Source organism: Pseudophryne corroboree, chromosome 10, assembly GCF_028390025.1.
Source record: "Pseudophryne corroboree isolate aPseCor3 chromosome 10, aPseCor3.hap2, whole genome shotgun sequence".
NCBI lineage: Eukaryota > Metazoa > Chordata > Amphibia > Anura > Myobatrachidae > Pseudophryne > Pseudophryne corroboree.
Genome location: NC_086453.1, coordinates 291,606,746 through 291,620,312, shown reverse-complemented (window position 1 = coordinate 291,620,312; position 13,567 = coordinate 291,606,746). Strand labels below are relative to the sequence as shown.

Sequence of the window (13,567 nt, the reverse complement as noted above, 5' to 3'; positions counted from 1 at the left end):
ACCTTGCACTTCTTTCCCAGCACCATCAACCCCCACCCATAGCAGTCCTAATTTTGGTGTTTGTACCCCCTATATTTTAAATAGGAACAGTTTGCACTTTAGGCGCACAGCCTGCAACTTTGTTCACATTTGATCATGCGACAATGTCCATAATTCACATTACATCCCACAGTAGTATTACTTAATAAACATTATTCCTCACAAATTGCTCCTTATTCACATTACACCACACCCTATTGCTCTTTATTCATATTAGACGACACAGTAGTGCCCTTTCTATACGCAACACCACATAGTAGAGCACCTTATACACATAATGCCACACATTAGTAATGCATTTATACACATAATTCCACACAGTAATGCCCCTTACACATTATTAATGACCTTATAAACATAATGCACTTTACACATTATGACAACCTTTATTAATGCCCTTTTACACATAATGTCCCTTACACATATGCGGCACATTATTAATTCCCTTATGCACATAATGACACACATAGTGCCCCCTACACATTTGCTGCACATTATTAGTGCCCCTATACACATAATGACACACATACAGTAGTACCCTGTTACACATATGCCACACATTATTAATGCCCTTATACACATAATGACACACATAGTGCCCCGTACACATATGTTGCACATTATTAAAGCATTTTTACATGACACACATAATGCTCCTTACACATATTCCGAACACTACTGCACAACCAACCCACTCATATGCACACAGCACTCACACTTCCACTAACACTGTGACCTCTGCCTCTGCTTGGATACAGATGTGTCCTCATAAATCTTGCCTCAATGCTAATGTCGGGCACTTTTTTATGAAAATGCATCTTATTTGCATTGCTATGTGGCTAGGATGCACAAGCAGCTTCTGCTGATTGAAATGATATGTGGCATGCCTATATACTGTGTGCGACTGTGGCTGTATCTGCATATGAAATGCTACACACAGAATATAGGCATGCCGCATATCATTTTAATCAGCAGAAGCTGCTGATGCCCCTAGACATATCAAATGCCCTAGGCAATTGCCTCGTTTGCCTATGCCTATGGCCGGCTCTGAGTCCCCACACTCACTACAGATGCCACACACACCAGTCCCCACACTCACTACAGATGCCACATACACCAGCCCCCACACTCACTACAGATGCCACACACACATAGTACTGTCCCCACAATCACTACAGATGCCACACACACACACACACACACACACACACACACAGTCATGTCCCCGCACTCACTACAGATGCCACACACACACACACACACACACACACACACACACACACACACACACAGTCATGTTCCCACACTCACTACAGATGCCACACACACAGAGTCATGTCCCCGCACTCACTACAGATGCCACACACACAGAGTCATGTCCCCGCACTCACTACAGATGACACACACACACACACACACACACACACACACACGTTTCTGCACTCACTACAGATGCCACACACACACCACTGTCCCCACACTCACTACAGATGACACACACAGAGTCATGTCCCCGCACTCACTACATATGCCACACACACACACACACACACACACACACAGTCATGTTCCCACACTCACTACAGATGCCACACACACAGAGTCATGTCCCCGCACTCACTACAGATGCCACACACACAGAGTCATGTCCCCGCACTCACTACAGATGACACACACACCTGTTTCCGCACTCACTACAGATGCCACACACACACACAGAGTCATGTCCCTGCACTCACTACAGATGACACACACATACACACACACACAACTGTTTCCGCACTCACTACAGATGACACACACAGAGTCATGTCTCCACACTCACTACAGATGCCACACACACACACACACAGACACACACACACAGTCCTGTCCCCACACTCACTACAGATGCCACACATACACAGAGTCATGTCCCCGCACTCACTACAGATGACACACACACACACCTGTTTCCGCACTCACTACAGATGCCACACACCCCTGTCCCCACACTCACTATAGATGACACACACAGTGTCATGTCCCCGCACTCACTACAGATGCCACACACACACAGTCATGTCCCTACATTCAATTCATATGACACACACACACGCACACAGACAGAACACAGAGTATAGGTACTGGCAGCTACTGACCCTAGTCACTGTGCACTGGTGGCTGCTGTGGGTACTTCGAGTCTCCATTTCCCTCCTCCCCTGCCACGCTGCTCAGCTCCGATCTTCTTGCATTTTGTGGATTGGTCACATGACCAATCTGAGCTGTCCATCAGAGCTCAAGCCTTCCCCCACTGTGAGGCATGCCTCCCATTTCCCTGTCTTGTGCGGTCTGATTGGCCGCTGTGTTGCCCTGTGCCACTGCACAGACAGTGCCTGACAGTGTGTGAGATGAGGCTGAGCTGCTGCTGCCTCATCTCTATCTCTGCCTGCAATTGGAGGAGCCCTGCAGATCTGTCCATTTTATCTATAATAATGATTGCATTAATACAAAGAAGATGCTTTTAAGTAATAAATATCTTCTTTGAGTTATCCCAAGCATTTTTATAGTGAGAACTCTGATAATGATGGGGAGCATGACAGGTGAGGCTCTGCCTCCCCTGACTGCACGTCCATGATGTCCACAACACCCATAGAATGAGAATACAACCTGTGGCAAGCGCAGTGAGCCACCGAGCCCGCAGCAAGACGAGCGCAGCAAGGCGAGCGCAGCGAGCTCACAAGGGGCTTTGTTACGCTCACCCACCTGCCGGCACTCAGGCAGCCCGGGATCCCGGCGTCGGTATGTTGACCACCGGGATTCCACCTGCCAGTCACCCGATCCCAACCCCAATATACACTATGTGGTGGATGCTAAACCAGCTGTCACGGAATCAATGTATCCAAAGCTGGTTTGTGGCTGGTTTGACACTTATTTCTCCCATGTAATACTAACCACACACGCCTGTGATCTGACCCAATCCTGACGCTTGGAGGACAAGAATAATGCCCAAGAATGAAATTCACATTATCTACTGACCTGGGATTTATTTATTTATTTTATTTTATTTATTTATTTATTTTCAAAGTATTTTTGGTGAATTCCACTGATACTATATTAATCCAAGTTAGTATAATAATTATATATTCCCTGTCTTTTTAAGGTGATAAATAATGCCTAAAAAAATAACTTGCAACATGCGTTTAGATAATATATATGTGGAGGCTATCATTTTTCATGGTGGCAGTTAATAAAATGAAGGCGGACAAGTATTGACTTATCTCATACTCTTATCTGGATTGGGAAAATCTGCAAGACTTGTGTGAGCAGCCCCATATTTGCTTTCTAATTATCCCTCAATTGAGCCTGCAAAGACTGGGAGAGATAAGTTTCCCCAGCCCACAGGCTACATTTAGCAAAGCAACTTATCACTATAGTGATGTGTAATGACGGCTTGTAAGTACAAAGGTTTCACTAACTGTCATGTCACTACAGTGCGGGAATGGGGATAATTCTTGTTACAATTCCTAAGTACGCTACAAGTGATGATGATAAGTCTAGAACCTAGGGGGTAAATTTACGAAGGTAGGAGTTTGTTTGTTTTTAGAACTGATGATGTTACCCATAGCAATCAATCAGATTCTATCTATTATCTTCTAGAAGCAGCTACAGAAATGTTAAGTAGAATCTGATTGGTTGCTATGAGCATCATCACCAGTTCTAAAAAAAACTCCTTACTTATTAAATTTACACCCTATAATCTAGAGCCCGCTAACATTTAATTCCTGGATTTATCTTTCAGATTTCACTCCCTGAATGATTCTTAGAGGACCCTGTTTGTTTAAAAAAAAAATAAAGGAGGTGTTGCTGCAAGCAAGAGACTGAAATCTGGGTTGTTCAAACACATTATTTATACATTCTTGTAGACCACAAGAATTAATGTTATTAGCTTTGTCAATAAGTGCTCTCTAATAGAACATTCAGACACAATGACCTTATTCATACAACACATCGCTGAACTATGTTAAACAATTTTTGTTGGGAAATAACAAACAGAACATAGGGTAAGGGGCAATCTCACACAATCTAATACTTGCAATATTATTGACTTCTACAGTATCCGTTAATGACAACATTATTATAATGACCTAAAATGGCTGACTGCATCTATCTAGATCCAGCTGTTGTTGATGTTGGACATTTCATATAAGGCATAAAGCAGAAATAATGTACAGTACATAGACACATAAGGTGCGGGTTTGTTTGGTATGACTGTCTAATTCTATTAATGCACAGCTACAAATAATTTATATGTAGGGTGAATGTATAGTGCTCTATATTTGACTGACTGATTTGGTACAGTAGGAAACATTTCAGAAGATAATAAGAATAATAGCTTATAGTTAGATATAGGAACTGCAGCACATGTGCGCGGGCACACACACACATCCAGCTGCCTCCATTCCCCTCCTCACATTATCTCACTGCCCCTGTCACATGCAGCCCTACCCTCACCAACACATCACTCATCTCCTGATATACTCTGTGCTGCTGGGGGACCCTGCACCTTCCACCATTTAACTCTCAGTCTGTGGCTTCCTGCTGCCTCCATTCCTGTCCTTGCATCATGTGACTGCCCCTCTCACTGGTACGACATTTCCCATGATGCCATGCACCTCGCCACAAGGTCATGCCTCCTTTTCCAATCTACACCTCTAGAAAGTTGGGAGGCATGCACTATATAGCCCTTGGTTTGTGGTTTCCTGTTACCGCCATTACCCCCCAAAGATGTGGTGCTATCTCCTGCTCGGCTGCACCAATCGGATGGCTGTCATGGTCCTCTGTTCTTGTGCAGCCACCACTCAGCACTAGCCCTTGTATCATGGGAAATAGCAATAGACTTGGTTTTGTTTATACAAGATTTTCAATGATCGTTGTGTGCACATGTGAGAAGGGATCAGTATGATCTCCCCTTAGAGTCCTGGGGGACACAGCTAGGAGGGGGAAGCAGCGTTGTGTGCACATGTGAGAAGGGATCAGTATGATCTCCCCTTAGAGTCCTGGGGGACACAGCTAGGAGGGGGAAGCAGGGGTGTGTGCACATGTGAGAAGGGATCAGTATGATCTCCCCTTAGAGTCCTGGGGGACACAGCTAGGAGGGGGAAGCAGCGTTGTGTGCACGTGAGAAGGGATCAGTATGATCTCCCCTTAGAGTCCTGGGGGACACAGCTAGGAGGGGGAAGCAGCGTTGTGTGCACATGTGAGAAGGGATCAGTATGATCTCCCCTTAGAGTCCTGGGGGACACAGCTAGGAGGGGGAAGCAGGGGTGTGTGCACATGTGAGAAGGGATCAGTATGATCTCCCCTTAGAGTCCTGGGGGACACAGCTAGGAGGGGGAAGCAGCGTTGTGTGCACATGTGAGAAGGGATCAGTATGATCTCCCCTTAGAGTCCTGGGGGACACAGCTAGGAGGGGGAAGCAGCGTTGTGTGCACATGTGAGAAGGGATCAGTATGATCTCCCCTTAGAGTCCTGGGGGACACAGATAGGAGGGGGAAGCAGGGGTGTTGCAAGGTGCATCATCTGGGAAGCGTATGAGAGACAACTGTCTGACAGGTGTGGCCGTGACACCTGTGCATAAGGCTGCTAGCAGAGAGAGGTGAAATTTGCTAGAAAATCACTAGAGATTTGAAGGAGAAACAGGTACAAAATGACATCTATAAGACAACTTCCTATCATCCAGAGACTGAATATATATATATATATATATATATATATATATATATATATATATATATATATATATATATATATATATATATATATATATATATATATATATCTCTATGCTGCTGGGGGACTCTGCTCCTTCCACTAAATAACTCACTGTGGCTTCCCCCATTTTCCTTTCTGATTAATATAGATAGATAGATAGATAGATAGATAGATAGATAGATAGATAGATAGAGACAGACAGATATAGATATATACACACAAAAAATTAAAACCAACATATGTGTGTGTATAGATAACCGGTATCTATTTACAGTATCTCTCTCTCTATATATATATATATATATATATATATATATATATACACACACACACACACACACACACGTGTTTTACAGTATAAAAAAATATGCATATATATTATATTGCATCGGTAATAAAACACTGACATTGTAGTATTCATATATCCTACGCAGTGTCAACAGTTTTGCAGGATTTGAAACCTAACCACGGCATGTACAAGTTGCAATAAAAGATAACACACAGTAGATGCATGTAGCCTTACATTGCTCTTCTTTCATTTTTGTAAGATTCTATTCTTATATTATTTTACCAAAATGATACCACTGAATGTAACACTGCCACAGAAGCAGGCGATTCCTACAGCAACGCACTAAGTCTGTAACATTTTATTGCATTTATTACTGGAATATATTTAGAGCATGTTACCTGTGTAATTACAAACGCATTAATAAAGACAAGACGATATTTATCTTACTTACAAATATACACGTTTATCGTGCAGTAACTAATGATCTGTAACCCAGATGATTATTGTACCTGTATGACAAAGTAAAACTGTCCACATCTATTTTATAGTCGTAATAATAATAAAATAATAATAATAATAATAATAATAATAATAATGTATGGAATCAATTTTTTACAAGTGTATTGCTGAAACATACAATAGCTAATAAAAACTAGTAATTTTGCGGCAGGTTTTAAATTCAAGTTCTGCTCCAATTTTTTTATTTTTAAATAAATGAAGATAAAAATAACGGTTATCGTGTTTTTTAATTTATATACATTTTAAAGGTGTAACTCAAGACATCAACACATATACTTTAGAAGTAGAGATATCAGCATTCCAGTGAATAGATACTTACAGAAGTGGTTTATATGCTGCATGTTTATATATATATATCTATATATATATATATATATATATATCTATATATATATATATAGTGGAACAGTAATCAGTCCTTGCGCATAGTAAAAATTGTGTACTCTTTATCATTCATGAGTGCGCTCTCCGTTTATTCTCCAATAGATAGATAGATAGATAGATAGATAGATAGATAGATAGATAGATAGATAGATATATTTTTTTATTTTTTTTTACAGTACAGCGATTACAGCAGCACCCGGATCATGAAATAATCAAAGAGGCAGGTTTTAAATGCATTTAAAACCTGCTTCTTTGATTATTTCATGATCCGGGTGCTGTTGTAATCACTGTTATTTTTGGACTCCTGGCCGGGAAAAACCTGCAGCGGGCACCGGAGCCCATACTTTTGTAAAAGGAGTGCTACCTTAAAATGGTTCATGTATATACAGTACTGTATATATATATATATATATATATATATATATATATATATATACACACACAGGTTGAGTATCCCTTATCCAAAATGCTTGGGACCAGAGGTATTTTGGATATCGGATTTTTCCGTATTTTGGAATAATTGCATACCATAATGAGATATCATGGTGATGGAACCTAAATCTAAGCACAGAATGCATTTATGTTTCATATACACCTTATACATACAGCCTGATGGTAATTGAAGCCAATATTTTTAATAACTTTGTGCATTAAACAAAGTGTGTGTACATTCACACAATTCATTTATGTTTCATATACACCTTATGCACACAGCCTGAAGGTCATTTAATACAATATTTTTAATAACTTTGTGTATTAAACAAAGTTTGTGTACATTGAGCCATCAAAAAAACAAAGGTTTCACTATCTCAGCCTCACTCAAAAAAGTCCGTATTTCGGAATATTCCGTATTTCGGAATATTTGGATATGGGATACTCAACCTGTATATATAGATACACACACATATAAATATGCCCCCTTATTATTAATATTTTGATGCGTTAATCAAAATTTGCGTACATTGAACTATCAGAAAGCAAAGCTGTCACTGTCTCAGTCACGCTCCAACAAATTTGTATTTCAGAATATTCCATACTTCGGAATTGTGGATATGGGAGGACTCAACACTCATTTACACATACAGGTACAGATTAATTATCCCATATCCAAAATTCTTGGGACCAGAAGTATTTTGGATATCATATTTTTTTAGTTGAATTATTTGTACACCATAATGAGATAGCTAAACACAGAATGCATTTATGACATACACCCTATACACATAGCCTAGTATAAAAGGCCATTTTATATAGTATTTGTAATAATTTTTTTGCAAGAAACAAAGTTTGTGTACATACACATAATTTCATATACACCCTAAACACATAGCCTAAAGATAATTCTATACAATATTGTTAATAATTTTGTGCATTAATGAAAGTTTGTGTACACTGAACTATCAGAAAGCAAAGGTGTCACTATCTCAGTTGCACTTAAAAAATAATTTAAAAAAAAGTATATCGGAATATAATGTATTTCGGAATTATGGATATGTGAGATTAGATAGATAGATAGATAGATAGATAGATAGATAGATAGATAGATAGATACTGTATATGTACGCACACACATTAGTTAACCTGTGAATTTCCAACATGTAAGGTTGTGTATACTTTTGCTCTTCACTGATGCAAGTTGCACTATATGACTGGATAATGATAACATCAGTGACGACGAGAGCTACACTAATTTAATGTTACAAACATTATCTTAGAATGAAAACAATAAAGTAAGATTACACTAACAAGCCAAGGCATAACTACTGCAGCACATTGTTGCACCATATTGAATATATTGTGTTGTGACTGTCACTGACTCTAAATGGTTCCCACAAGCAGACCCTAATTTCCTAATCTCACGCATGGCAGAACTTAAATGGCAACAGGTGTGAGAGACACATACCGCAGCGTCAGTAAGGCAGCTGAGCTTGGCTGACAGTCATTTTACCAGAATAAAAAAAATAGAAGTAAATGCAGGCGGTCGCCCTACATTACCTACCGTGTACGGCTGCATGGGGTCACTTATATAAAGCATCTTAGTCTTCCTGGAATAAACGTGCAAAAGGGAATTGTCCCAGCAGAGTCATGGGGTCAGTAGGAGCGACTGTAGGGTAGGTAGGAAGGAAAAGTGCAGATGCCACACAGGTGCGCCACACAGCGTATGTGCCTTAGAGGATGCTGTGGTACATGTAAGCAGTGTGTTATTTTTTTATTTTTTTATTTTTTTCTCATCTCCCTTGGTTCTGTCAACTAGCTGCATCCAACAACAAACTTGGACCCTCCCCTTTCCCTTTCCTCATGACTATTCATTAAACCACCAGGCAGGCCCAGGCTTGCCCAGTGTTGTATTGGACTACACCAAGTATCCCACTGAGGGGGGGGAGACGTGGCTCCTTCTTTATTATTGAACTCAATGTGTTTTAATTCTGTTAAACTGGATTCTGGCAAACGAGAAGAGACTAGGGAATAAGAGCCAAACAACAACTGAAACACAAACGTATCCGCAATGATAAAAAGGATGCACGAGCTGCTGGAAGGGCACAGGCTGCGGCAACTGGTCGCCTGTCCCGGAGTGTTATCGTTACGGTAAAATCAATAGGTCTCATCTCCAAGCCAAGATCAGGGAGACTCACAGTTTACCTTCATAATACAATAAGACTTCTAGCTCATTTTATGGTTAACAGGTATTATAACTATGTTGACATACAGTGTTTGCTGAGGCATTAAAGAGCTCATGCAAAGTTTTGGAGATACAAAATGCCTCAATACGGAATAACTCCTATGAAACCCTACATGATAATTTGTTGCTCTATACACAAAATAAGACGGGATGCTTAGAATCGTCCCACTGTAAACAGACAAAGAGAAGTGAGACAGTGATGTTGGTCAGACACCAAATATCCAGATGTTTATTCGGCTCACCGAATTAAACTAATGATACTGAGAATTTGAATATATAATTGAAGCTGGGGAGCGATACTGCACATACTCCATGTTGACTCCTTCAGTGAGGATTCAATCCCTAACCAAGATGGCCGCCAACCTTACTTCTGCGCACACTGGGAGATGGACATCTTTCACTTAGCTCAAACAGACCCTGCTCATTACCACTGTCCACAACGCACTGGTAGCGCTGGCATCCTGCGCCGCTACCCACAAATAGTCACCGGCTGGTTACCTGTATGCTCCACTCAAGCTCCGCTCCATGCAAAGAGTCTGTATGTGTATAACTGTGAGTACGGCTGTACAAATCACATTACTGTTTAATAAACCACCTCACTCGTCAAGTACTGGATTGCTCATTGACTCAGGGCACCCACTGGTGTGTACCTGCACTCTGCCATATTATTGCCACTTGTACACACATATTACGGATTAGACAGGACACAGAGATTTATATATGCCATAGAGAATGAGTAAAGTGGTATGATGCCACTGGTTAAGTACTAAAAACAGGGACACCGTCAATGCTTAAAACCGCTGAGATAATATAAAAAAAACCACATAAAAAAAACAAAAGGAGACTGTAAAACTAATATAGCTGCTCATTAGTCTTCTATTCTATCCAAGCGATAATGTATATTTTAGCATCTAAAATAAATACCTGCAAAATGCGGGAGAGGAGGCTCCTATGTAAGTGTAACTTTAGGGCAAACAATATTGTGTTATTAATATGAAGGAAGGTATATATGGTATTGCTCTTATTCACAGTTTTGAAGACATTCCTTATGGGGAAGATTGTTCTTATCTCTGTGAAAGCTACATAACATTGCAGTGTAAATACAAGTTAAAGGAGCAGCGTTTGTTTGCAGGTCCTGTAATTATTAGGACAGTTATTCTTTTGTCTCCATACAATTCTAGGCCTCAGCAACCAAGGAAACCTCTGCAGCAAGTTTACCGTAGCAACGTTAGAACACCACCAATCTGCAAGGGTGACAATAGAATATCAGTATGGTTACCGGGAGTGAGGAGGTAATAGTGCACAGCCATCTGCTTCTATACTGGCTATATACATCTGCCTAAAAATGGAAACGCAAGGCTGGACACATCCCCAGGAGCCACGCTTCCAATGCGTGTGATAAATGGCTGCTGGTGAATATCTCCTGGGGCTGGGAGACCAATAGGTGTACTGTACATCTTCCCGGGCTCTTTTAAAGATCCCACATACTCCTACATTTGACTGAATGACTCCTGAATCCTGCATTAATTTGCGCACCACTGATATAAGTGACATACTGGTTCGGTGAAATCCCATAATGAATTAGCAGGTATTTTCTCTGCATTGACAGCAGTAGAACAAGTTAGTTATCTGCGGGTCTCAGTGTATCTGACAGCATGAAGGTCCAAGACCTAGACTGGGGTCCTGGCCCGCGGAATGTGCCCAGATTGCACTTCACTGCCTGTTCCTCACCGTCCTCCGGGTTACTACCCATCCTACACATGGAATCACATTTACGTCATCACGTGTCCTCTAGGAAAAAAATATATCTTTTTTTTTTCTTGGACATTCTTCTTCCTCAAAATAACTTGTTTCAATTATGTTTATTAACAAATATAAAAAAAAAAAACAAGAAATGTTGATTATATAAAAAAAAATACTAATATTCACTCAACAACTGTTCTTATATTTTATATATCTCTAGGGACTTTTAATTGTATTGAAGAAATAAACAACCTCAAAAATGTAATATTTCACTAAATGACTAATACACCCAAATGGTGTGCATGTATTATATACTGGAGATTGTGTAATACCATCTTGGCAGCCCCCAGTAATGAAGTCGCCGTCATTCTACGAATGCCACAGCAGCCCAGTGTGTGATGAAGCTGCAGTCAGCAGCTTGGCTTGGCCTATAATTAGTATTCCACTCTCCACCTGATCCTTCTGTCTTATATTTGCCAGAATTATCAACAAAGCCTGCAAGGAGTTAGGAAGCCAAGCGGTGAGCAAATGTCTTATTGCTGCAGGCCAGGGGACATGGAGACTTTACAGAAGAAGACAAGAAAGGAATATGATTTGGAGACATGGTCAAATAAGTAATTATACCTATGCAGTTATAGATATGACACATCTGCCTCTACTTCTAAAGGCCAGTACTCACTGGCCGATGCAGGAGAGATGTGTGCTGAGCGTGCGGGGGGAGCGCTCATTTCACCCAGCGAGTGAAGTGGGCGACCCGCTAGATTGGCCTGCACGGCAGGCCAATCTAGCATCAGCGATAGCGATGCGCGGGGCTGCGCATCGCTGTCGCTGTAGGGGGTACACACGGAGCGATCAGGCTTAAAATTTAAGCAATCTAGTCAGATTGCTTAGATTTTAAGCAGCGATCGCACTGTGAGTACCCCCCTTAAAATGCTCTCATATATATGTAAACAAATAAAACACACTATAAGAATGGTCATGGTAGGGTTTCCATAACATACCTTTAATCCAGGACATATATAAATTACACTGGTTCTGTGGCTGGCTTAATTGAAATCTGCATTGTACCTGGTTTTTAACCAGCCACAGAACCTGCACAAATCATAGCTGTCCTGGATTAAAGGGATATTACGGCAGCCATAGATGGGGGAAGCGTTGTCCCTATGCACACCAGACTTCCTGCCAGTAAGCAAATTGAATTACACTGCAGAAAAACATGAGGTGCTTTACACTTTACAGTTGATATCTGAGGACAATACCTTAAGGTATATAAGTAGGCGCAGCAGGGCTGGCAATTATTACATCTTATGTTAAGTAAAAGCAACAGCAACACTATAGCAGACATGATTACAACAATATGTGACTATTGGAATTATGCACAGATCCTCGCTGTGGGCTGGCAGTTATATATTTTATCGCCTGTCACGGTATGGGAAGTGGAGGCAGCTGTGATTTCACTATAAAAGCATAGGATTCTAAAAACATGTTTATGCCTGAAATTTAAAAAGGCAATGCTTTTACTAGCAATACAGAGCTAGTAAAATCACTTCCCTTTTAAATTTCAGGCATAAACACGATGAGAAGCTCCAGGCTTAACAACCCGACCCATCGTAAATGAACCTCTAAGAGATATGAGGTACAAAATGGCTGCCTACACTGGGGAAGTGACTGTTGCACTTATTATCCTCCATAATGAGGTGTTCAAATCTGCCAATATAAAAATTGTGTGTGCCCCCCCCCCCCCCCCCAAAAAAAAAGCACTGTTAAATAAAATTCCTTTCACACATATATATATAAAAAGGAAAGGAAGGGTTAGTGCGCGCCGTAGGCCCGGTAAAAAAATAGGGGCGTGGCTTCACTGGACAGGAGCATGGCCGCAGAATAGTGTCCACAGACCGCACAGTAGTGTCTGTCAGTCACATTACACCACACAGTAGTACCCCTTATATACATTATGCCAGGAAGAGCCCCCCTATACAACACAGGAAAAGCAAACACACAGGAAGAAAAAAACTGATTCATGCCTTTTACATTATTTGTAATTTTTGCTCCTTATAGTGCCTCTTACACATTATGCCACACAACATGCCCATTCCACGTTATTCCACACACCGTAATGCCCGTTCCACATTATTCTACACACCGTAATGCCCATTCCA

At 40.9% G+C, this 13,567-nt stretch overlaps 1 protein-coding gene across 17 annotated transcripts in view; it reads right to left on the bottom strand.

Annotated features, from left to right (window-relative positions):
* Window positions 1-13,567, bottom strand: part of TP73 (tumor protein p73) — a 362,139-nt gene that overhangs the window by 183,471 nt on the left and 165,101 nt on the right. The window contains exon 1 of one of the 17 annotated variants that reach the window (XM_063943368.1): window positions 8,985-9,159. The exons of 15 other annotated variants lie outside the window; for them this stretch is intronic. In XM_063943368.1, coding sequence (XP_063799438.1) covers window positions 8,985-9,020 — 36 coding nt within the window. In that variant the 5' untranslated portion in view covers window positions 9,021-9,159. Of the gene's footprint in view, window positions 1-2,180; window positions 2,269-8,984; window positions 9,160-13,567 lie in introns of those variants that run through there. One more of the 17 variants, XM_063943366.1, reaches the window with a different exon arrangement.